The sequence below is a fragment of the Schistocerca serialis genome, chromosome 2, assembly GCF_023864345.2.
Source record: "Schistocerca serialis cubense isolate TAMUIC-IGC-003099 chromosome 2, iqSchSeri2.2, whole genome shotgun sequence".
In the NCBI taxonomy this organism is placed as follows: Eukaryota; Metazoa; Arthropoda; class Insecta; order Orthoptera; family Acrididae; genus Schistocerca; species Schistocerca serialis.
This window is the reverse complement of record NC_064639.1, coordinates 683,071,182-683,093,780: the sequence shown is the minus strand read 5'-3', so window position 1 is coordinate 683,093,780 and position 22,599 is coordinate 683,071,182. Positions and strand designations below refer to the sequence as shown.

The 22,599-nt window shown below is 40.7% G+C and overlaps 1 protein-coding gene across 2 annotated transcripts in view; it reads right to left on the bottom strand.

Moving 5' to 3' along the window:
- The window catches only part of LOC126457806 (poly(A)-specific ribonuclease PARN-like), a 300,822-nt gene that overhangs the window by 270,629 nt on the left and 7,594 nt on the right, over positions 1-22,599 (bottom strand). For both annotated transcript variants that reach the window (XM_050094419.1, XM_050094420.1), the window contains exon 2: positions 11,520-11,733. In XM_050094419.1, coding sequence (XP_049950376.1) covers positions 11,520-11,733 — 214 coding nt within the window. The remainder of the gene's footprint in view (positions 1-11,519; positions 11,734-22,599) is intronic.

Genomic DNA, 22,599 nt, shown 5'->3' with positions numbered 1-22,599 from the left:
ATTACTATACTTGTATCATCAGCAAAGAGAACTAACTTTGCCTCTTCATGAATATAGAATGGCAAGTCATTAATATATAATAAGAACAACAAAGGACCCAAGACTGACCCTTGTGGAACCCCATTCTTGATAGTTCCCCAGTTTGAGGAATGTGCTGATCTTTGCACGTTACGAGAACTACTTATTTCAACTTTCTGCACTCTTCCAGTTAGGTACGAATTAAACCATTTGTGCACTGTCCCACTCATGCCACAATACTTGAGCTTGTCTAGCAGAATTTCATGATTTACACAATCAAAAGCCTTTGAGAGATCACAAAAAATCCCAATGGGAGGTGTTCGGTTATTCAGATCATTCAAAATTTGACTGGTGAAAGCATATATGGCATTTTCTGTTGAAAAACCTTTCTGGAAACCAAACTGACATTTTGTTAGTACTTCATTTTTACAGATATGTGCAGCTACTCTTGAATACATTACTTTCTCAAAAATTTTGGATAAAGCTGTTAGAAGGGAGATTGGACGGTAATTGTTGACATCAGATCTATCCCCCTTTTTATGCAAAGGTATAACAATAGCATATTTCAGCCTATCAGGGAAAATGCCCTGTTCCAGAGAGCTATTACACAGGTGGCTGAGAATCTTACTTATCTGTTGAGAACAAGCTTTTAGTATTTTGCTGGAAATGCCATCAATTCCATGTGAGTTTTTGCTTTTAAGCAAGTTTATTATTTTCCTAATTTCAGAGGGAGAAGTGGGTGAGATTTCAATTGTATCAAATTGCATAGGTATGGCCTCTTCCATTAACAGCCTAGCATCTTCTAATGAACACCTGGCTCCTACTATATCCACAACATTTAGAAAATGATTATTAAAAATATTTTCAACTTCTGACTTTTTGTTTGTAAAGTTTTCATTCAATTTGATGGTAATACTGTTTTCCTCTGCTCTTGGTTGACCTGTTTCTCTTTTAATAATATTCCAAATTGTTTTAATTTTATTATCAGAGTTGCTGATTTCAGACATGATACACATACTCCTGGATTTTTTAATAATTTTTCTTAATATAACACAGTAGTTTTTATAATTTTTGATAGTTTCTGGGTCACTACTCTTTCTTGCTGTCAGATACATTTCCCTTTTCCGGTTACAAGATATTTTTATACCCTTAGTAAGCCATGGTTTGTTACAAGGTTTCTTACGAGTATATTGAACAGCATTCATAAAATTCATAAATAGTTGCTTCAGAGTCAAAAACAGAAGGGATTTCTGCATTAGATTGTGACCGGGGACAAAAAATAGGTTCATTACGATAACCTTAAATGCAAGAAATCATGAAGATATCCCGGCCATGCTTCCATGATGATGGCCAAACCGAATATTAATGGCTCCAAGATCATGCTCTACATTTGGTGGGACCAGCTTGGTGTCGTGTACTATGAGGTGTTAAAACCAAGTGAAACAATCACAGGTGCTTGTTACCGAATGCAATTAATGTGTTTGAGCAGAGCATTAAAAGAAAAACGGCCGCAATACAACAAGAGGCAGGATAAAGAGATTTAGCAGCATGACAACGCTCGACCTCACGCTGCAAAAGAGGACAAAACATACTTGGAAACGTTAAAATGGGAAGTCCTACCCCACCCGCCATATTCTCCTGACGTTCCTCCCTCTGACTGACAACTGTTTAGATCAATGGCGCAGGGCCTGGCTGACCAACACTTCCGATCTTATGAAGAAGTCACAAATTGGATCAATTCGTGGATCGCTTCAAAAGATGAACAATTTTTTTGACACGGGATTCGTACACTGCCCGAAAGATGGGAGAAAGTAGTGGCCAGCAATGGAAAATACTTTGAATGATACATGTGTAACCAATCTGTTTTATTAAAGCCTCAAATGTTGGGGAAAAAAATGGCGGAAGCAAAGTTGTACACCTTGTACAATCAGAAACAATGAAATAGAAACTAAAATTAATTAATGTACAAATAACTGTGAATAATGACGATATCTCTGATACCTTTCTAGTTAGCAATATTTGTAATAGTTACTTCATAGGTACTGTCGAAAATGACATCTCTATGAAACATGATACATAGCACACATTTGAGTCCAGTAACAAACAGAACTGCAGTACACTACCCACAGTAAGCACATATGACATTCTGCAGCTTATTGACAGGCTCAGAAACAAAAAACAAAAAAATCAGCAGGATTAGATGAAATGTCTCCATATCTATTGAACAAATGCAAACATGAACTAATGAAGCCACTAGTTCATCTAATAAACTGTTCTCGGAGACTGTGTGTTCCCTAACAAGTCGAAACTGGTAGTAGTCAAACCAATACACAAAAAGGGGGAAATAAAGCACGTACGAAACTGCAGACTCATTGCCCTAATCTCAACTTTAAGCAAACTGATAGAGAAAATAACACAAAAAATCCTGTAACATTGCAATAATGCTGACATATTAGGTGATTTCCAGCATGGTTTCAGAAGAGGTCGAAGTACCATGTCAGCAGCAGTACAATTTGTCCATCACGTACTTGAAAAAATAAATAAAAAACCCCAAGCAGCAGGAGTATTTGTGGACCTCTCAACGGCTTTTGATAGAGTATATCATGACATGCTCTTATCAAAAATTGTGAAGAGTGGTGTCATTGGAAAACATGCAATTGCTAGAAACATATTTAAAGCGTAGACAGCTGTGCACAGAGATTATATACTCTAATGGAGAAATACTGGGGAGGAGAAGGTCCCGTAAAAGAAACACACATTTTGGTGTTCCTCAGGCCTCCATTTCAGGTCCAGCCCTATTCACATGCTATGTAAATGATTTCCCAAGTTCTCTTGACAATAGGCAATTGATCACTGTGTATGCAGCCTAGTTGATGAGATACATAACTTTATTGAAAAGGCAAGAGCTCACTTTGAGAGAGACAACCTATGAGTAAACATAGAAAAAATTACCATTATTCATTTTAAACAAAGTGGTCCAAACAGACAAAATACTGTGATTGATGAAATTCTACCAAAAACCTGAACACACTGTAAATTCTTGACTTTATGCATAGATGATAGACTTTCATGGAAGCAGCAAGCTGATTCTGTCTGTAAAAAAATAACACCCAGTTTATGTGTATTAAGAAGATTATCATCATATCTTAATTCTGAAACCCTAAGGGCTATATATTATGGGTTAGTGTACCATTCCCTATGTTATAGACTAGTACTGTGGGGTGGGACATGCCAAACTAATATGAAAAAGGTTTTCATACTGCAGAAGTGAGCCTTGAGGATCATAGCAAAAGTAAAACCAGAAACTTCTTGCAAACCCCTATTCATTAGACACAATATTCTCACAGTTTATGCCATGTATATGCTGGAAATTATATTGCTAGTGAAAGAAGACACTAAGATCACAAAAAGAAACATGGATATTCACAACTATGAAACAAGGCATAGAACAGACTTCCATATGGTTAACAGATCAGCTTTAACAGCAAAAAGCCACTATGTTAAATGAACTGTTTTTAATAACTTGTTACCAAATTAAGTTAAGATATTGACAGGGGATGCTTTTAAAAAGAGAGTCAAGCAGTGTTTTATCCTAAAATGCCCTTATAATTTCAATTTATCATGAATTATAATGTAATAAGAAATAATGTAAACTAAAAATAATTATAATTGTAAAAACATTATACTTGAAAATGTACGTGCATGTAAAATTATGTGGTACGAGCAATATTTAATTGAAATTGAGAACTGCATATCAAACCTGTCCCCTCATCTATGACAGTACTTCCGAATTGTAGCGTAACATGAGATTCTTCAGAATATCATGTTCCACTCTTATCCTTTAAGGATGACAAAAGATGTTTGAGAGAGCTGAAAATGTAGTTTAGTTATACTAGAGGTGCACAACACCACACAGTAACACCACAACACCTCATTTGGCTCCCTGGTGCCGGACATGAATTGGAGGTGCAGAAAGGAGAGAGCATTTGTGATTTTACAAGAAATTTTGAAGAAAACAAGAGGAAAAAATACCATGTTGCCCCAAGCAACACAAGCCAACAATGAAGAAGATCTGAGTGAGTACTTGCTGTACTATCGCCCAAGATGATTACAGTATCTACGAAGTAATTCTGTGATTTGGTAAAACCAAAATAAGTGTAAACTACCATATCAGAAGAGATAAACAAGATTACCTGACCACAGAAACTACGTAAACAAAAAATATTATGTTGATGAAACGGATTATTTCTGCATGACATTTCTGAGGATATGAGTGCAGCTGTGACTTACCATGTTGCCAACCATGGGAATCTATACCATGTGTTTTGGCTTGTTATGAACAGCTACAACATTTAAACTGCAGTTTGCGTGAATCCATTTGTAGTCGAAATCGAACTGACTTTAAAATTGGACAAACACTCAACAGTAGTATTTATTTCTGCGAGAGACAGTGAACGTCTACATATGGGCCAGTGGCGTACTTAGGTGTTTCTTGATGCAACGCATGACATATGACAGGAATGATGGGGGTGTGTTGGCTGGCTCTATACAGCCAATAAAAAAGTGGCAGACAGGCGATATGTTTGGAAACCAGAGACACTGTAACATTCTTACATCAGTATAGAAGCGAAACCTGACATGTATCAGGAAAAAAGGAAAAGAAAAACTGTGTTCTCAGGTCCCACCATAACGACAACCTCACAAATAGCAACACATTTAGAACAAACAACCAAATATTTGTGACAACAAAGATATAAATTTCACAGCTGGATGACAATGATGATGATTAAAAACAGCAATACCACGGACTACAAGGTCAGTAAGCTATAAAGGTAGAAAAGAAAATAGTCGAAAAATTAATGTACATCATTTCTTTTTGTTTATTTTATTTCCCCTAGTATTACCAAAGAGTATAAAATCAATAAATGGCATGAATTTAGAATAGGCATAATGTTAACTGTTTGGCAGATACTTTTGTCGATAAAGCAGTCTGTAATTGGGTCATTCCATGTCAGTTCAACCAGGGGCTCCAGCTCATAGTCTCAGATTTGACTGAAATTCAGTACACTAATTCTACCATGTGTGGAACAGTCGTGTACAAAGTATTAGTATCCCCTGCCAATTAGTTCCAGAATTATGACTTGTGAAAGAAGGTGGCGTGACCCGGAAATTGCAACCCGCATCTGGCAATCTATCTTCAAACCCAAATTCAGGTCTTCATAACTTTGGAACTATTCCACACAGTCCACTGAAATTTTTACAACCCAGTAACATCCATTTAGAGAACACACTCCATGAATCAGAACACCAACAACATATTTCTAAGGGAAAATAAAAAATTCCAAAATGTGATTAAAAATATGTAATACATTAAAAGGTACGTATTGTAGGTGCCCTCTATGCCAAATATAATTCACTCAAAAAAGGTATAATTTTTTTGTGGTAAGCTTAATGTGGCCTAAACACACACAGAACTCATCATGCCCATATCAAGTCACAAAAACTGAGTTACATGCACATGAAAATACAAAAATTTCAAAAATTCCCTGAAAAACATGGATTTTTGAAGTGTGGTAGCATAAAAGGGACAAGTGGTATCCAATTCAGCATGTTATTGCAAGTTATTGCATATTATTGCAAGACATTTGTGTAAAATGGAAGTTGACAGATGTATTTGGTGATGTGGCCATTGTTCCACAACACAATTTTGTAAAAAGATATTGTAAACTGTTCTGCCTCCTCTTATCCTCTCCCACAACTGTTTAATCACTAAGCAACAACATATAGACAGATTGACACAACCTATCATTAATGTTTACTGCACCTTAACTGCTAAAAACCAGTAGATTGTGCTTCGAACAGAAGTTCTCCCACACTTTAGCTACTGTACTCTGTACATTGGGTGGCAAATTGTACTGTCTTCCTGCACTGTGGTAGGAACTGGAACTGTCATAAGAATATGTTCAAAAGGAATCCAACACCTGTCTGCCAAACGTGGCCAATGAAATGATCTTGCTGGTCCTGCTGGTGCCATGAAGTTCACAAATACATCACCTTCTGCTTCACAGCACTCTGCAACACATCCTGAGTACCATTTGTCATCATAAACAGCAGTAACATAACAACCTGGTTGTATGTCGCTGTTTTTGCTTCTGAATCCTGAGTCAGACACACTCTGAAGACACGTGTTGTGCATGAACCTATAGTTATAACCGGACAGTCTGCTCATATGCACATTGTCAGAGTCCGCTGGAGAGAAGTGATGATTGCTGCTTGTGCCTGCAACAGTTTTAACATGTTCTAGTCTGCTTTTTAGCAACTCTTCGACTGATTTCACCTCATCTTTCGAAACACAGAATGATTGTATGCCAGAGATATTTTTCTGTACCCAGGTAAATAATTGAAGAGGTGTTAGAATGTGACCTTCTGTAGGGTGCTGCAGACTAGCTTGTGATGCCACGCGCTTAATGGTAGCACATTTTTACCATGACATGTTGCGAAAAAATTCCATTCTGCGTGAATCTTGAAAATCATGGTAATGCATGTATAAATTTTTCAGATTTATACAGTTTTTGTACTGACTAGCTGCCCCATCACTGAAGTATTTTGCAAAATGTATGTGAGGCAGCTTGTTTTTCACATATGCCATGACAGTGTGAATGTGAGCATGAACTGCAACGGCATCACAAATTAAACAAGTCACTAAAAACGCACAGGTTCATGACAGACACATCACCTGATTCACCTCTATAGTAAATCGCAAATGGCTGGAGAGTTGCTCAACTGTTGTCCCAATGATATCCTTGGAGGGCATCTTGAACTATAAATGCATAATTTTCAGAAAAGTCTAGTATTACTACAATTTCATCTTGTTTCAAATTATCCTTACAAAACTGGAGATAAGCCGATTGTGCTGTTGCTGTGGAGCTGTGTGTGGTCAGTTTGTACGTTTTTTGACAACACATTTCAAAAAAACCTTCCACTGTACTGTGCTTTATTTCAAGACTTGTGCGATCCATGTGTGTCCATTGTTTATAAGAAACAAGTTCATCGTCATCCATAAGGAGTTCACTATACAGTTTGTTATTCATGTGTTCTGCAAGATTTGCCTTACCAGGACACTTTTCACACATGTGTATCATGCACTGGTGTGAACTGATGTCACACACTAGTAGCTTCATTGCATCTTTGTAATCCAGACCAGAATTCTTTATAGCAGCAAACATCAGCTTAGCATTTTGATGGGTCTCACATACACAAACATTGTGTGTGCCCCTTGCACTTACAGGCACAACCCATTTTCACCGAATATTGAAAACAGATGATAAACCTACTTTGGTACTGGGATACTTTTCCTTGAATTCTACATATAGTTCCGATACGTTGCATAGCAACAGTCTCTTTTGCATCTGTACACGTACATTTCCCATTCTCACCGTTACATAGTCTTTTTTTCCAGGCATTATTCGGATGTAGTAATTATTTTCATAAAACTCCGACACTAGCACCTTTACTTCTGAACTCAATTGCTTACCCTGAGCCTGCTGAAGTTGTGGAAGCACTTCTTGGGTTGCTTTTATTATCTTAGCTTGCTTTATCATATATGTAGAAACATTGAATTCCTTTGCAGTGTAGTCAATAGACCAGCTGGAAGGTGCAAGGGTAAGAATAGCTTCTTTTTTCTGGCGTGTGGATATGGCACATTTTTCTTTCAAAACATGCACAATTTTGTCCAAATCAGAGCATTTCTGGTATGATTTCTGTTCCTTTGGAGCAGATAGTTCCTCTTCCACCATTAGTGTGTCAGCTATTTTGTGTTTTAATTCCATTTGAGCATCTTGTAGTTTTCTTCTACCATAGCTGAGCCTGTCTCTTTTCCCAACTTTGTGTGTCTTCATCGGAGACAAACCAAGAGCAATCATTGAAGTATTTAATTGCTCATCTGCTTTGGTTGTAGGTGGCTGATACTCTTCGTCACTGTCATGTAAATTATCAGAATATTCTTAACAAACCTGGAACATAACTTTTGTCCTGATTTCATTTAAGTCCAATGCACTGATTCACTTACAGTGCCGATTTTATATCAATTTCTCTGAGGCTACACTTCACTGTCTTCTTATGAATCCAAAATGGATCAAAACAACTTCTTTGTAGGAAAGAATACTTATCCAGAAACACTTACATTTGATGAAAACAAACACTAAAGTTTCCTGGAACTGTACTTCTTGTGCCCACAGGGTGCACACCGGATCTCCATAGCAACAAATCTTGGTCCGATTCATCCAGATCATACAGTACAAAGCAAATGCCACATTTTGTTCCATATGTTGTTTAATGACATTCAGATGCTTGTGTTCTACCTATACTGCAACTTGTTTGAACAAAAGCACCACTAGTACACTCTTCTGCCTCCATACTGACTTTCCACAACAGTACTGACCAGTCTGAACAAGAATCTTAAAAACATGAGTAACCTGCAATTGTTACTTGTTTCCATTGTTGTTCCTGCCTAACAATGACTCATCCTGTCCCTGAAAACTACCATTGTTTAACTTTCTGTTGCCTAATGGTTCCCAACAACTGCCGCAGCTTGATCTGAAACAAGCTGTCTGCATCATCACTATTACTTGCTAAATCGTGTTAAAAGAAACGTAACCAAATACATCTCTGTCAACTTTTATTGTACACAAATGCCTTGCAATAACAAGTTGAAATTTTGCCACATATTATATTATGGTCTACTTATGCAGTGTTTGGCTTGGATATCACTTGTCCCTTTTGTGCTAGCACACTTAGAAAATCCATGTTTTTCACGTAATTTCTCAAATTTTTGTATTTTTGTGTGCATGTAACTCTGTTTCTGTGACTGATATGGGCACAATGAGTTCTGTGTGTGTTTAGACCACATTAAGCTTACCACAAAAAATTATACCCTTTTTGAGTGAATTATATTTGGCATAGAGGGCACCTACAACATGTACCTTTTATCGTATTATATTTTTTTAATACATTTTGGAATTTTTTATTTTCCCTCAGAAATATGTTGTTGGTGTTTTGATTGATAGAGTGTGTTCTCTAAGTGGATGTTACTGGGTTGTAAAAATTTCACTGGACTGTGCGGAATAGTTCCAAAGTTATGAAGACCTGAATTTGGGTCTGAAGATAGATTGCCAGATGCAGGTTGCAATTTCCGGGTCACGCCACCTTCTTTCACAAGCCCTAATTCTGGAACTAATTGGCAGGGGAACTTAAAATTTTGTACATGAGTGTTCCACTCTTGGTAGCATTGGTGTGCTAAATTTCAGCCAAATCTGAGACTATAAGATGGAACATTTTCTCAAATTGGTTGAATTGTCATGGAATGACCGAATTCTGATTAGTCATAATATGTAAAAATAAATTTTTCTCAAGGAGCCTCTTAAAAAAAAGGGGGGGAGGAGAGGGGGGGGGGTCATCTTGCACCCGGGGAAATGCAGTAATGTTGACCTCAAGTTTGTCGTCCCTGTACAGACCCTCTATATATTCCTTTCGCCTTTCAGTTTTCCCTTCTTTGTTCAGTATTTGTTTGCATTCTGAGCTCCTGATAATCATAGAGCTGCTTCACTTATCTCCAAAGACCTCTTTAATTTTCCTATTTGTGGTATCTATCTTCCTCCATGTATGTTCCTATAGCATTAAATTATTTGTGCTTTAGCCATTCCTGCCTAGCCATTTTGCTATTTCACTGTTTAGACATTTGAATTCCATTTAACCTGTTTTTATCTGATGCATTTTTGTATTTTCTCCTTTCACCAATTAAAGTCAGTATCTTCTGTGTTATCCAAGGATTTCCACTGAAATTTGTTTTTACCTACATGAACCTTTGCTGTCTTCTCCATTTCATTTCTCAAACCTACCTATTTGTCTTTTACTGTAGTCCTTTACCTGTTTCAAGTTCAATATTGCCTAATGCTCCCTCTGAAACTCTCAACAACGTATGGTTCTTACAGTTTATCCATGTTCCTTCTGTTTTACTCTACAGTTAATAACCAATAAATTATGATTGAGCTCAAATCTGTACCTGCAAGCACTTTACAGTTTAAAATCTGGTTTCGAACTCTATCAATAAAGCAGTCTGCAATTCTGATTAGTCAGAATATGTAAAAATAAATTTTTCTCAAGGAACCTCTTACACAATGTATCTGAAACCTTCCAGAGTCCCTATGCCTGCTCCACATATACAACCCTCTTTCAGCATTCTTAAGCCAAGTGTTAGTGATGGTTAAATTATGCTTGATGCGAAATTCTACCAGGCAGCTTCCTCTTTAATTCCTTTCCCCCCCAACTCATGTTCTCCTATTTTTCCATGTCTTCCTTTTTCTACTACCAAATTCCAATGACCAATCACAATTAAATTTTCATCTCCTTTAACTATCTGAGCAATTCTCTTTATTCATCACACATTCTTTCCATCTCTTCATCACCCACAAGGCTAGTTGCCACATAAACTTGTGCTACTGTGGTAGGCATTGGGTTCTGTCTATCTTGGCTACAATAACTGCATTGTTCATAACAACTTACCTGCAATCCTATTTTCTTGTTTATTTTTAGACCTACTCCAGCATTAATCCTATTCAATTTTGTGTTTATAACTCTATAATCCCCAGACTAGAAGCCCTGTTGTTCTTGCCACTGCACCTCTCAAATTCCCACTACATCTAACTTCAATCTACCCATTTCTCTTTTTAAATTCTGTAACTTCCCTACCCAGCTAAGGGATCTGACATTCCACATTCCAACCCATAGGATGCCAGTCTTGTTTTTTGTGATGAAAACATCTTCCAGGGTAATACCTCGCTGGAGATCTGAATGGAGAACTATTTTGACTCCAGAATATTTTAACCAAGAGGACACAATCATTATTAAGCTATACAGCAGACATGACATGGGAGAAACAGCAGCTGTAGTTTCCTCTCACTTTCAGCCATCCAAAGTAACAATGTAGCAGGGCCCTGCTGTCGAATGTTACACAGCCAGATACTGCTGCTGATATTCAAGAACCATATATTTGTCTGGTCTCTCCACAGATACCTCTCCTGATGTGTAAGTTTCAAATAGATTTACTCTGTGTGTCAAACCGGGACTCAAACCTGTGACCATTGCCATTGACGGTCAAGTGCTCTACCAACTGAGTTATCCAAGTGTCTCTCCCATCCCACTCTCAAGGCTTTCGTTTCTGCCAATACCCTCCCTCTCCCTCACCCCAAACCCCCTTTTTTTTTTATTTTTCATACACATGGCTTGTGTACTGGATTCAAAGTTTCATCAAATTCCACAGTTTATATGTATGCTTGCCTCAAAATAATAATCTGGTAATAAATGTGAATTAAAATTATTATGCATGGTGCTGTTACCATCGAAATAAGACTGTGACGAAATGCACTGGAAACAATTAATTAAAAAGTTGATATGCAAAATGACTAAATTTACAGACATTTATAATTATTCAAAAAACTACTTACTTCTTTCTTTTTTCATCATACAAAAAGGCACACAAGCCAAATTGAACAATAAGAAACTCAGAAGATCCTTTACGAAGTTTTTCATAATACAAAGCTGGAGTGTCAAATGCTGTCACTTCCTCACCCTTATTCAACCCAGTAAATTCTCCATCTATGGCAAGAAATTCTGATGCTGGAATGACATTCTCTAGTTCCTCCAGAATTTGGGGAAAATCTGTAAAAAGCATAAAAAATTTAGTACATCTGCAAATTGTCTTTTCCAACATCAGTACTGATATCTTGAAAATTACATTTTCCTCCTAGTCTCTCGCCTTATTTCACAATACAGGATGACAATTCTCGTGTGGGTCAATTCTTCCACATTTGCTTCCCATAAAACATTCATACACTTGTTAAGTTTGTAATGGTATGTGTGTGTGTGTGTGTGTGTGTGTGTGTGTGTGTGTGTGTGTGTGTGTGTGCATGCGCACTTTCGTGTGAGCGAGAGAGAGAGAGAGAGAGAGAGAGAGAGAGAGAGAGAGAGAGAGAGAGATTGACCACTCGTGGGTGCGACTTACTTAGGAGAAGGCCAAGGAGAATAATGAATGAAGAAATTGGCCAACAACACCTTGGACCAATTAGAGTGTTGTAGCTGTTCCTGGACCAATTAATGAGGACCAGAAAGTGACGTCTCAGATGAAACAAGAGACATTAAACTTCCCCAAAATGTGGTTTTGTGGATCTTGGATTCAGAATGGAACAGAAACAGGTGAATGTTGCATTCATTTTACCCCACATGGTATGATACTGGAAGTTAATGAACAACTCAACTGAACCTTGCAAAGTAACTCCATAATTAACCATAAAGAAAACTTTTAGTAAAAAACGACTAATGGTAGGATGTGACTTCAACGATCACTGGAAAAACAAAAGAGTTCTGAATTAGAAAGTGCCACATCACCAGGGTGGAAAAAATAAAAATAAACAAATAAAAATCTTCTGCACAGTGATCCAACTCATTTAGCAACAATGTATTTCCAGTTCCTCAATAGAACTAAAACTCAATAGCTCACCTTCCACCACATACGACAGATTTGTCATATCTGGACAATTTCCTCTTTCCAAATATAAAAATACACATAAAATGGTTAAGATTTAACTTTTGAATGAGATTCAGAAGGTTGTGGCGTACAACATGAGAATTTTACAAAAGGAGGTCATGAACCACTCCCACCCAATGGACTGAATTTTGCACATATAAATAGTGAAACTTCATAAACCTATGATTTTGGCTTGGGCCTTGTTGTTGTTGTAGTTCAGAAAGTTACAGACTGTGGTGTAAACGTATTTGGTAAATCAGTAAATTCTTGATAGTATTTCTGTGGCATAGGACATATGTGAAGATGACGAGTCATTGCCGGATGACCAACAACTCAGATAAAAGGGTACGATCATTCCAAATTGGTTGGTTCTCACATGTCAACACTGTCTATCCTAATGTCTCTGGCTGTAATCATTCTACATCATCCCCTTGTTAACCATCAGTAGTTCCAATGAGGAACAGACAACAGAGATGACTAAAATCGAAACCAAAGAATGACTGATTGATTAGTTGATTTAGGGGGGGTCATGGGACTAGACAGCGAGGTCATCAATCCCGCAGTTCAAAATTTACTTGCGTAAGATAGAGGGTCACTAGAAGTGGGCGGATCCATTCAGAGCGAAGGAAGTTAAAACACACACACGGCAGACTGCCACTGTTCCAGGAGCAACGCAAAACCTTATAACTGAAAATAAAATTACTGTGATGTAGGAAACTGAGGACCAGTTGAACCACCTGTGAATCGTCTGCTAATATTAAAGACAAGGAATCTGGAAGACTAAACTTGGTATGAAGGGCCAAAAGAAAGGGACAGTTCATCAATATTTGGGATACCATTAGTCTCGCTCCTTATACAAGGGAAAACAATGGGTGAGCCTATTATGACCGGCGAGTAGATAGCATAAGACAGTGGACTCCTTCCGAGAGGAGTAGAAGGAAGAGCACCAAACTACAGTAGTCTCCCAGATTGTGTGCAGTTTATTACTAAGAGCAGTAGTGCACCAGATTTCAACCCACTTTTGGGTAAAGAGAGATTTGATGTGTATTCACATATCTGCACCTGAAATCATGAAAGGGAATGGGGTAAGGATCAGCCTCTCTGGCCAAATGGTCAGCCAGTCCATTCCCTGGGACGCCCACGTCTTGAGACCCAGAGGACAATGGAACAGATGGGATGGCCAAAGGCAGAGAAGTAGTCATGGATAGCAGAAACAGACATGCCAACTTTCAAAAGTGAAAAATCAGGAGAATTTTAGTCATGTACCATTGTGAATTACAACACATTCGCAATTTCAGAGTAGGGAAACATTTTGCAAAACAAAGGCCCAGCGTGGTCGGCACAGTTTATAGTCAAGTTACACTCTGCAATAAATGAGGTAAATAAAGCCTCGGCATTCGCCACAGAATCTACATTTTGAGGTTTACATAACAAGTTAAGTTTTGGGTTCCATTCTACACACTGGACACTCTCCTTGTGTTTTTTAGTTTGCACATGTTTAAAAATGTCACATTTCCCGCCATGAGCCACTGAAAATTTGCATCTACATACACTACAAAACACGCAAGTTTGTCCCTTTCTTGATTCACTTAAACACGGTAACTCTTCCTTATACATGTTCTTGAACACTGCATTGTATTTCTTCACCATTCTGCACTAAAAATAATCAACATCTCCAAGATATGCAGCCTACAACTACTACAGAGTATACAAACCGCAGAGCAGAACCGAGAACACAATGGTCCTACGTTCTAGACAATGGTCTTGTAGCACTGATGCCAGCCCTGGTGCACCGTTTCCCCCTATATTGCAATCCAAATTCCCCTAAATAATTTATCACACTGTCGGACAAGCGAGCGAGGAGGTGGGGCAGTAAAAGGGAGTCAAGAATGAAATTGTCGAGCGGATGGTAAATATTTTTCCCCCTGAACCATTTATCTCTCTAACTTGCCCCTAGGTAGCTTAATTCGCCCTAAATTTTGGGGGAAATCCCCCAACTTGGCAACACTGCCTCGTAGACACAACAACGCTACTCACTTCACTCGAAACGACTATAGATCTATAGATTACTCCCTGTCCACGATAACTCTAAGATTGCGCTAGTGCTACCAGAAGTGGAGGAAATTGGCACTAGTTGAAAGATATTCATTTGATTCCGAACGCTGCCAATGATAAGTTCTTTACTTCCTTGTAGATACAAAGCGCGAGCTACGCCTACTGTCGCTCCCGACAGCCACCACGCGAATCTTCCAAGTTAACAGAGACAAGTAGCAGCCATACCTTGTCATCCACCAATACATCGAAGGCACAGGATTGTCAAATAGTAAGGAAAGTATTGAAACTGCTCTGAAAATCGGGAGATCGGTCTTCACGGTCGGGAGATCGGGAGGAAGAAGGAAAAATCGGGAGTCTCCTGCTTAACTCGGGAGAGTTGGCACGTCTGCAGAAACCAAATGGTGATGAGAGTGGCATCGATCTGTAGCCTGAAAGCTGCTCATTGAGTCAGTACATATTAAAACACTACGGAGGGCGGGGGCTGAGTAAAATAATGTAGAGCCCTGTTAATGGCTTGCAGCTCTGCTGTGAACACACTACACGATCCCAGCAGTAAACGGTGTTCCATGCCAGTAGGAGACATAAAAACATATCCTGCCTTATCTATAGTTTTAGAATGATCAGTGTAGAAGTTCTTAGCACGCTGGAATTCTGCAAGGACGGAATGTACAATATGCCGGAATATTATAGGGGCGACAGAGACCTCAGGACCCCGGAATAGATCGGTCCTAACGCAAGATCGAGGCATCGTCCAGGGGAATGGGGGGAGTGGGGAGAGGGGCAGGAGGAAATACGTGAGACACATTCCAGTGAGTGCGGAAGGAGATCACACGGGGAAGACAGAGGCATTCCGACCGGCAATCCCACACGAGGGCAGGTATCGAGAAAGAGGCAACCCTCGTTTGCAAAGAGGACGAGTATAGGGGACGGTCACGGAATCGACAAATGGCGACTGCATAAGAAACCAGGAGTCAGCTCCATTTGTGCGAGGAGACTGTGGAAAGGAGTAGTGTGAAACGCAGAGTGGAAGGAGATGACGAGCCATAAACCTGACAACCATAATCTACTCTGAACAAAACCAGAGGGTGATAACAACTGAGAAGAGTAGTACTATCTGCACCCCCAGATGTGTGGGACAAGAGGCAGATAGCATTAAGTCTTCATGTGGTGAGTATGTGGCAGCCACAGCAGCTTTTTACCAAAAATAAGAACCAGGAAATGGGACTGTACTGTATCATCTGTGTGGTGAATGTCTTAATAAAGTTCTGGATCAGGGTGTACTGTGGGGTGACAGAAAAAATACATAACCCACATTTTGGAGAGAGAAATCTGGGAGCCACGGGACAGATGAAAAAATTGTTGATATACGATGCCGGGGTAATCAGAGGCCCGACAGAGGTTACAAGCGCATTGATGGTGATGAGGTAGAGTGTGATACTTAACAGAGAACTCTGGGAGATACCATTCTCCTAGATCCGACAGGTGCTGAGTGAAGTGCTAACTTGAACGCGGAAGAGCAGTATTGGGCAGGGGGGAGGGGGGAGGGGGGAGGGGGGGGGGGGGGGGGAAGGAAAATGTAATGGCACCAAGCTGTGAGCTGTGTTGTATAACTTATGTAGGTCAAGGAAAACCATGATAAGGTGCCTGCAGTTAATAAAAGGCTGTTGGATTGCTGTTTCCAATCTGAGTAAGTGGTCAGTTGGAGATCGTCCTTCTCAGAAGCCACACTGATACGGGGACAAAAGGCCCAGAGATTCGAGTACCCAACATAATCCGAAGCTAATCATCCTCTCGAGCAGCTTACAAAGTATGTCGGTCAGGCTAATCGGGCAGTAGCTGTCGAGAGACACTGGGTCCTTCTCGGGCTCAAGGACAAGGATAACTATTTTGTCTGGCCATTGCAAGTGGATGACACCTCTGAGTCAAATGTGGTTGACAGCCCTGAGGAGATGTTGCATCTGGGTAACGTCGAAGCGTTTAATCACCTGGGTGTGGATGGAATCTGGGACTGGGACCGTGTCATGTAAAGAGGTAAGAGCCTGCAATAATTTCCATTCAGTGAAGTGTTCATTATAGGACTCAGCTTGGTGGGGATTCAGACTGGGGCTTGTTCAAATCGTCGTTCCTGCCAGAAAAGGGTAGCAATACAGGAACAGGATGCTAAGGCTGTCGCGCAGTGTGTCACAAGGTGTTCTGCAAGGACCGATGGATAAGTACACAGAGCATCCTGTAAAATAAGACCCTGGACAGTTGATCGTCGCTAGTGGCCCGGAAGGCTATGGAGCATCCAGAAGGCTACGGAGCTTGGAGCCAGATGTACCCAGGAAGGAAACATAGCTTTCCCATCATTCTTTTTTACTCTGCTTAATAAGGTAGTGGCCCTTAACACGGAGACACTTAAAAGTGGTAAGTTGGTCTGTGAAGGGTGTGTCATTTAAATCATTTCAGCGTTGCGTTAGTGGTCATGAATAGTGTCAGCTACATCTTTGGTCCACCACGGTACCAGTCAATGATGAGAGGCACCAGTGGATGGGGGAGAGCACTGCCAGCAGCATAAAGATGAGTCACAGAGAGGTCTTGCATGACCACAACAGTGCAATCCGACAGAGAGGTGGTGAAGTGCACAACGGACATACATAAAAGTCATTTGGCTCTGGGGAATATCCAATGTGGCAATCTGTTTGCCTGCCAGTGGAAGGGGAGCAACAGAATGAACGGAAAGTGGTCACTGTCACAAAGATCATCATTAGGTGACCAATGCAGAGAAGTCACAAGAGCAGGGGAGGAGATCGTGAGATCGAAAGCAGAAAAGGTGCTGTGAGAGGCACCGAAGTGGACAGGGCAACTATCACTGAGCAGACACAAATCAAAATCTGTATTAAGTTGATCAATTAGAAGACTCCTACTTGTCAAAGTGGCACTCTGTCACAGGGAGTGGTGCGCACTGATGTCCTTGAGAAGCAGGAGTGGGAGTTGCTGCAGGAGCGGGAGTTGCTGTCCTCAGGTAAGCAGGTCAACATAATGAAGCGGCCTACCGGGAGGGAGGTAGACATTGCAAATGGTGATTGCTGGGATTGTTCGCACTCATACCGCTATTGATTCCAGGTTGGTATGAGGGGGAAGCCAGTCACTAATGACTGGTGTGAACCAGAGTGCAGAACCCTACAGACACTATCCTGGGGCCGGCACGGTTCCGACAGAACACCCGATAGTCACAAAACATTGGAGAGTGGTCATCACAGAAGTGCGTTTCTTGGAGGGCAAGGCAGAATGAAGAATAAGAGGAAATGAGTTGTATTTCTGTTAGGTGACAGTAATATCAATTGCAATTCCACTGGATTATCATATGGTGAAAGTCGAGGTTAGACATAATGAAGCTGAGTAGAAGTCATGTTAATGGGTTAGTGGTCATCACCTTTTATGAGGATGGGATGGCATCCATAAAAACTGGGTCTGATTCAGAATGAGGAGCAGGAAGTGAAACCCCCCTGGGATACCAGGGAAGCCTCGTCCTTTGAGTTGCACTGCTGCTGCTTCTTCTTCTCCCTCAGAAGAAGGGAGGAGGCGTTGTAAGTAAGGGAATAGATGGCAGTGATGTCTGGATCAGACAGAGAATGAGTGGCTTTGGGTCCCTCGGAGCACGGTCCCTTGTCCGACCCAAGTTGCAGGCTTCCTATCATGAGAAGATGGGGAGAGGTGTCCCAAGCCCTCCAAGAGGGAGCCTCAGCGCTATCAGGAGGTGTAGAAGAGGAAATGGTAGGAGGGCAGGATGGTGGTAAGGAAGAGGAAAGACGTAACTGACGCAAAAGCGGATGAGTGATTCACAGAATGAAGTCTGTCAACCTTCTTCCGAGCCTCAAAGTAGCTGAGACAGTCAAAGATCTTTATTTCCTAAATTCTTTTTTCCCTTTGTATACACTGGACACTCCAGTGATGGAGGAGAATGTAGACAAGAGCAGTTTACACAGTTAGGCAGTGGGGAGCAAGGGCTCCCCATATGAAGAGGGTGGCCACAATCACCACACATGGAAGTGGCGTAGCATTGCAAGAACATATGGCTGAACTTGAGGCAAATGAAGCAATGTACGAGAAGTGGAACGTATGGTTTGATGTTGCATCTGTATACCATTATCTTGACCTTTTCGGGCAGGGTATACCCCTCAAATGCCAGGATGAAAGCATTAGTGTCTACACAATGGTCTTTAGGTCCTCTCTGGACACTCCAGATGAAATGAATGCCCCATTGTTCCAGATTAGCATTTAGTTCATCATCGGACTGGAGGAGATGGTCCCTATGGAAAATTACACTCTGTGTCATACTCTGAGACTTGTGAGGTGTGATATTAACTGGGAAGTCTCCTAAATGGCCTCAGGCACGGAGGGAGGCAGAAGCTGTCTTTATAAGGAAGGAGCTAGATCTCGTCTTGATTAAGGACTCAACTTCACCGAACTTGTCCTCAATGTGTTCCACAAAGAAAAGCATTTGGTGATGGCAAAAGTTTCCCTGTCAGTCCTGTGACAGACCAGGAACCACAGAAAGTGTTTTGCTCCAAGCCAGTGGTCCTCGCCCTCCTTCCAAGGATAGCCAAGGGAGGAAAAGGCCGGAAAAGCAGGAACAGGAACTGTGACAACATTATTCATACGAAGAGGTGAGGCCACTGAAGAGTGGACAGAGAGTTTAACACGTCTCATGTGGTATCGTCCAATTCAAACAGGAGCTCCCCCCCCCCCCCCCCCCCCCCCCCTGGGCACCACCCAGCCAAAGCAAAGGCCATCTGGCTAGACGGTCATCGCTGTGAATTCCAATGCCCCGATAAGATGGGCAACCACTCCTAGGCTTGCACGAGGCATTCACAGTGCTGGTACCAGCACTGTGATCCCTGTGGTGTCAGGGGGCTCAGCCAGATGCGTACATAACAGACTGACAACACCGACTGGCTACTGAGCTCGTGACCTAGCAAGGAGGCAAAAGGGCTATGGTGAGGAGGAAGGGGGAAAAAGGAGAGGCAGAGGTGGAGGCGGATGGGGAGAGGTACCCACGCCAAACACACTAGGGACAGTTTTTTCCCCACCTGGCTCACACAACAGATTTCAGATTTAGAGACAGAGGTCAAACCTCTTCAAAAAAGAATGGCCAAAAAGGAGGAGGAAAAGTAAAAGACACAAGACAGCAGCACAAAGTGAAGTCAGGATGAGAGTCAGGCCGACCTAAATAAGAACACCAAGAAAAAGAGAGGAAGAGGCACAGAGAAAGAAATAAGGACAGGGAAGGAGAAGGTAAAGCAGCCCAGAAAAGAAAATAGGCTGCAATAGCTCGGGGACCCGTGCGTTCCGCACATGTACTCACAAAACAGCTGTGAATCTCCTGGGAGATTGAAACCAAAGAAGGTATAAAGGAGCATCTCCTAATGGGTCGGTAGCCATATGGAAGTTCATTTTGTGAAGAATGTGAACGATGTGGCTTGTGTTAGCTGTGCTTATTGAATGTTATTTGGTATGTACGCACACTTGCCCTACCAGTCCGCAATCATACAAAACTTTAAATTTTAGTATGAAATGTATAATTTGCATATGATTACTATGTCTCTTTTATTTCTGAAGAAAAAAATTTATGTATGTGTAATGTATCTACATATTCTTTTCCAACTCACAAAATGAAGACACATTCTTGCTGTGGGTTTTTCAGCTGCTGCATCAGTATAGGCCTATTAATGATTTCAAAATACCATGATAACTAACAAGAAAGGTAAGTGTAAGTATAGTAATGAAGTTTGGTATAAAGTATAAACACAAGTGTCCCAGTTTTTCATGTCTGAAATCTGATCGGCCTAGTGGAGTAAACCTTCTGCAAATGTTGAGCAGTTTTGGTTTGGACAACAGTGATAGGGAAAAATTGTAGTCAACTGAGATGATGCAACAGCTTCAAGATATGAAGACAGTGGAGGAACTGACAATGTATCCATGAAGTGAATCAACAGTTGTACCATTCTATTTGTTAGAGTGATTGCCAATTCTATAATTCAGACTATTCCTATGTACTGGAGGTAAGCAGTGGAGAAATGATGACAAAATCATGCTGGCAGTCATAAACTCCTGAAATGTCTCTAAGGGTTAGTCCTGTGGGAGTGGCAATGCTTCAAGTTGTGCAAAGTAGTTCACTGAGCGATTCAATGTGGGCTTTCGTTAGAAAGGTCGAGAGGTATTGACTAACATATAGAATTAGAAGAGTTGCAGATTTCACCAGCCACAGACTGTTATTACACTTCAAGCCACTCCTTCAATTAATATTTGCTCCTGTGTGTAAATAGAGTGTACACTGCAAGTAGGCAGACTTTACAATGAGTTTAGTAGGTAAACTGCAGGCCTCTCCAGCTGCTACATCTTCCAATTCGTTGCCATGTTGTCTCATACGCCCAGGTGTCCAGCAAGGAAAAAACACCTCTTGTCCTATGTGTTGTAGTTGAAAATTGGTGTTCTGGATGGACTAGATTGGTTTCTCTGCTGGGCACATGTAGTGGATGGCCTGAAGTCTGCAATGGGAGTGAAGAGTGAATGAGATATAGTCCTTTGAGTGAGTGATCCTGAAAGTTAATATACACCTGTTCTAGTACCACCACACATCCATGCAACGGTAAGTCATGGATGGTTAATTCAACAGGTAGTTAGATCTTAGTACACCACGCCACAGAGCAACTAAGGTTCTGATTTAGACCTGTCAATGTAAACTGATAAATATTTGCACTACTAGGATGTTGTTGTTGTTGTTGTGGTCTTCAGTCCTGAGACTGGTTTGATGCAGCTCTCCATGCTAATCTATCCGGTGCGAGCTCCTTCATCTCCCAGTACCTACTGCAACCTACATCCTTCTGAATCTGCTCAGTGTATTCATCTCTTGGTCTCCCTCTACGATTTTTACCCTCCACGCTGCCCTCCAATGCTAAATTTGTGATCCCTTGATGCCTCAGGACATGTCCTACCAACCGATCCCTTCTTCTAGTCAAGTTGTGCCACAAACTTCTCTTCTCCCCAACCCTATCCAATACCTCCTCATTAGTTACGTGATCTACCCACCTAATCTTCAACATTCTTCTGTAGCACCACATTTCGAAAGCTTCTATTCTCTTCTTGTCCAAACTATTTATCGTCCATGTTTCACTTCCATAAATGGCTACACTCCATACAAATACTTTCAGAAACGACTTCCTGATATTTAAATCTATACTCGATGTTAACAACTTTCTCTTCTTCAGAAACACTTTCCTTGCCATTGCCAGTCTACATTTTATATCCTCTCTACTTCGACCATCGTCAGTTATTTTGCTCCCCAAATAGCAAAACTCCTTTACTACTTTAAGTGTCTCATTTCCTAATCTAATTCCCTCAGCATCACCCGAATTAATTCGACTACATTCCATTATCCTCGTTTTGCTGTTGTTGATGTTCATCTTATATCCTCCTTTCAAGACACTGTCCATTCCGTTCAACTGCTCTTCCAAGTCCTTTGCCGTCTCTGACAGAATCACAATGTCATCGGCGAACCTCAAAGTTTTTTATTTCTTCTCCCTCAATTTTAATACCTACTCTGAATTTTTCTTTTGTTTCCTTTACTGCTTGCTCAATATACAGATTGAATAACATCGGTGAGAGGCTACAACCCTGTCTCACTCCCTTCCCAATCACTGCTTCCCTTTCATGCCCCTCGACTCTTATAACTGCCATATGGTTTCAGTACAAATTGTAAATAGCCTTTCGCTCCCTGTATTTTACCCCTGCCACCTTCAGAATTTGAAAGAGAGTATTCCAGTCAACATTGTCAAAAGCTTTCTGTAAGTCTACAAATGCTAGAAACATAGGTTTGCCTTTCCTTAATCTTTCTTCTAAGATAAGTCGTAAGGTCAGTATTGCCTCATGTGTTCCAACATTTCTACGGAATCCAAACTGATCTT